Genomic DNA, 2,502 nt, shown 5'->3' with positions numbered 1-2,502 from the left:
CTAACTTCTGCCGCGGGAGGGGGGGTGGCTCCCCTTTCCTTTCGGAGCGGGACTGAGGAGCAGGGGCGCAGCACCGCCTTCCCGGTGCTGACGTCATCTCTCGGGCAACAGCGTGGCTGCGGCCTCCCTGTCGGCCCCTCTCCCCAGGGCCCCCCTTTTCTGTGATGACCTCAGAGAGCAGCAGGCTTCAGAGAACTCGGTGCCGGCCCGTTTCCCCAGACATGTCTCTACGCCTGCGCGGAGCTCCCGCTCAGACGGCTTGTCTTGTGGCGGTTGGCGGGGGTGGTCTCCCCGAGCGGGGCGAGTCTGTCCTGCGCACCATGTCCTCAGCCCCGCGGCTGTGCCAGGGCCCTCTGGCCCATCAGCCTCCAGGCAGGTGGAGCGCAGGTGGGAGGGCCTCTGGGTCCTGTGCTGCTGCGTGGGCTTCCCGGTGAGGCCAGGCCAGGCCAGCTGTAGGCGTGTCTGTGTCCCTCCAGGCCTGTGTCCCAGGCTCCCTCCGACCCCAGCATCCTGCACGCGCATGGCCGTCCCTGCGCCTCTTCCCCAGCTCAGCCTCCAGGAGCTCCCCTGACCCGGCTCAGAGCTCCATGCCAGGCCTGTGGGCAGAGTGTCACAGCGCGTTGGTCACCACCTGGCTGCTTGTCTGCCCAGCGCCCCCGCCGGCGGGGAACTGGCTTGTTGGAGGCTGTACTGCGGGGCCTCATCCGGCAGCTGGCACAGCGGGCGGGCTCTTCTTCACCCCTTAGGCACCCCCACCCTCACCCCCGAGATGCCACCTGGGGGATGACGTGTGTCCAGCTGCCCTCCCCCTTCTGCATTTTGCTGGCTTCTCTTCTCAGCCTTTCCCTCAACAGCCATTATAGAGCACCTAAATGCCAAAAACCAGATTGGTGTTTCTGGTTTCTTGGGATATAGTCCTGGAAGTGGGATCACTGGGTCAAATGGGAGTTCCATTTTTAGTTTTTAGAGGAAACTCCAAACTGTTCTCCACAGTGGCTGCACCAGCCTGCACTCCCACCAGCAGTACAGGAGGGTTCCCTTTTCTCCGCATCCCCGCCAGCACTTGTTTGTTGATTTGTTGATGACAGCCCTTCTGACAGGGTGAGACGGTACCGCATTGCTGTTTTGTCTGGGCCCTTTTTCTTTGGAAACTTCCCATCGCCTCTCCTGCGGGTCCTGAGCGCTGCTTGTTGACTGACTGACCGACCGACCTGCTTGAGCCGCTCACTCCTCTGTAGACGTAACAGAACATGGAATGTGCTCTCTCCTCTCTTGCAGACGCCGGCTGGGCCCCCACGTCTGCCTCTCGGGGTTCGGGAGTGGCTGCTGCCCAGGCTGGGCGCCCTCCATGGGCAGTGGGCACTGCACCCTTCGTAAGTGCCTGTCCCCGAGCCCCAGACATCCTCCCCAGCGGGCGCCCGCTCCCTCAGCCGGGGCAGACGGCACCCTCCCCGCCTCTGCTCCCTCACCTGAATTTCTCCTCCCAGCCCTCTGCTCCTTTGGCTGCGGGCGTGGCATCTGCATCGCTCCCAATGTCTGCTCCTGCCAGGATGGCGAGCAAGGGGCCACCTGCCCAGGTACCTGGGGGCGGGCAATGGCTCCTGGGAAAAACTCTGTGAACACGGAGATTATGTGCCAGGCCCTGGGCACGGTGCCCTCGCATATCGTCTCCAGATAACCCTCGTAGGCAGGCACTCTCCTGCCATTTTATGGATGAGGGATGGAGGCACAGAAGTCAGTGGCTCCCGCGGGGGTGCCATGGCTAGTAAGTGGCAGAGCTGGGTTTCAACTCAGGCCTGTTTGCCTCGAGGGGCACCTTCCCAGCAGAATTCAGGCAGGAGGAGCCCCGGCCGGCGGGGCGGGGGTGGCCGGGACCTGGGCATGGCGCGTGCTCACCTGTGTGCCGCCTGTTTCAGAAGCCCACGGGCCCTGCGGGGAGTACGGCTGTGACCTTGCCTGTAACCACGGTGGCTGCCAGGAGGTGGCCCGGGTGTGCCCTGTGGGCTTCTCGATGACGGAGACAGCTGTTGGCATCAGGTGCACCGGTAAGAGGCCTGGGAGCTGGGGGAGGGGCGGGCGGGAATGGTGCCCCGCCCTCGCCTGCCAGGATGGCCTCCAGAGAGATGCCAGCGCAGGGCTGGGCAGGAGCCCGGCAGGGTGAGAGCGGCAGGGAGGATGGAGCCAGAGGCATGGGGCCCTCCTGCTCTTCCGCAGACATGTACAGAGGCCTCTCCTGGGCCAGGCGGGAGCGGGCACAGTGACCGCGGGTACACACACGCTAACGGGCCGCCACCCGCCCGGTGCACGCTGGGCCGGCAGGAGGGTTCACCGAGGAGGGCCGCTGCGGGGAAGTGACTTTGAAAGATGAGAAAAGCGAAACTCCAGGGTGACTTTGTAAAAGCGCGTTTGCTTGTGATTTTGAAAAGTTCCTGCAGCCACGGTGGCCAGCCCCTGGCATCTTTCCGGAGACGCAAACCCTCTTTGGGGGTTTGATTTTTTTTT

General features: G+C 63.9%; 1 protein-coding gene across 1 annotated transcript in view; it reads left to right on the top strand.

Moving 5' to 3' along the window:
* The first annotated feature begins 1,239 nt into the window (after positions 1–1,239).
* The window catches only part of VWCE (von Willebrand factor C and EGF domains), a 27,288-nt gene continuing 26,025 nt past the window's right edge, over positions 1,240–2,502 (top strand). The window contains 3 exon segments of the mRNA XM_015569807.1: positions 1,240–1,373; positions 1,488–1,577; positions 1,917–2,045. Of these exon segments, the coding sequence (XP_015425293.1) occupies positions 1,256–1,373; positions 1,488–1,577; positions 1,917–2,045 (337 nt within the window). The 5' untranslated portion in view covers positions 1,240–1,255.

Source organism: Myotis davidii, unplaced genomic scaffold (assembly GCF_000327345.1).
Source record: "Myotis davidii unplaced genomic scaffold, ASM32734v1 scaffold826, whole genome shotgun sequence".
Taxonomy (NCBI): domain Eukaryota; kingdom Metazoa; phylum Chordata; class Mammalia; order Chiroptera; family Vespertilionidae; genus Myotis; species Myotis davidii.
Note: the sequence above shows the minus strand (reverse complement) of the source record. Positions and strands in the feature narration are given on the sequence as shown.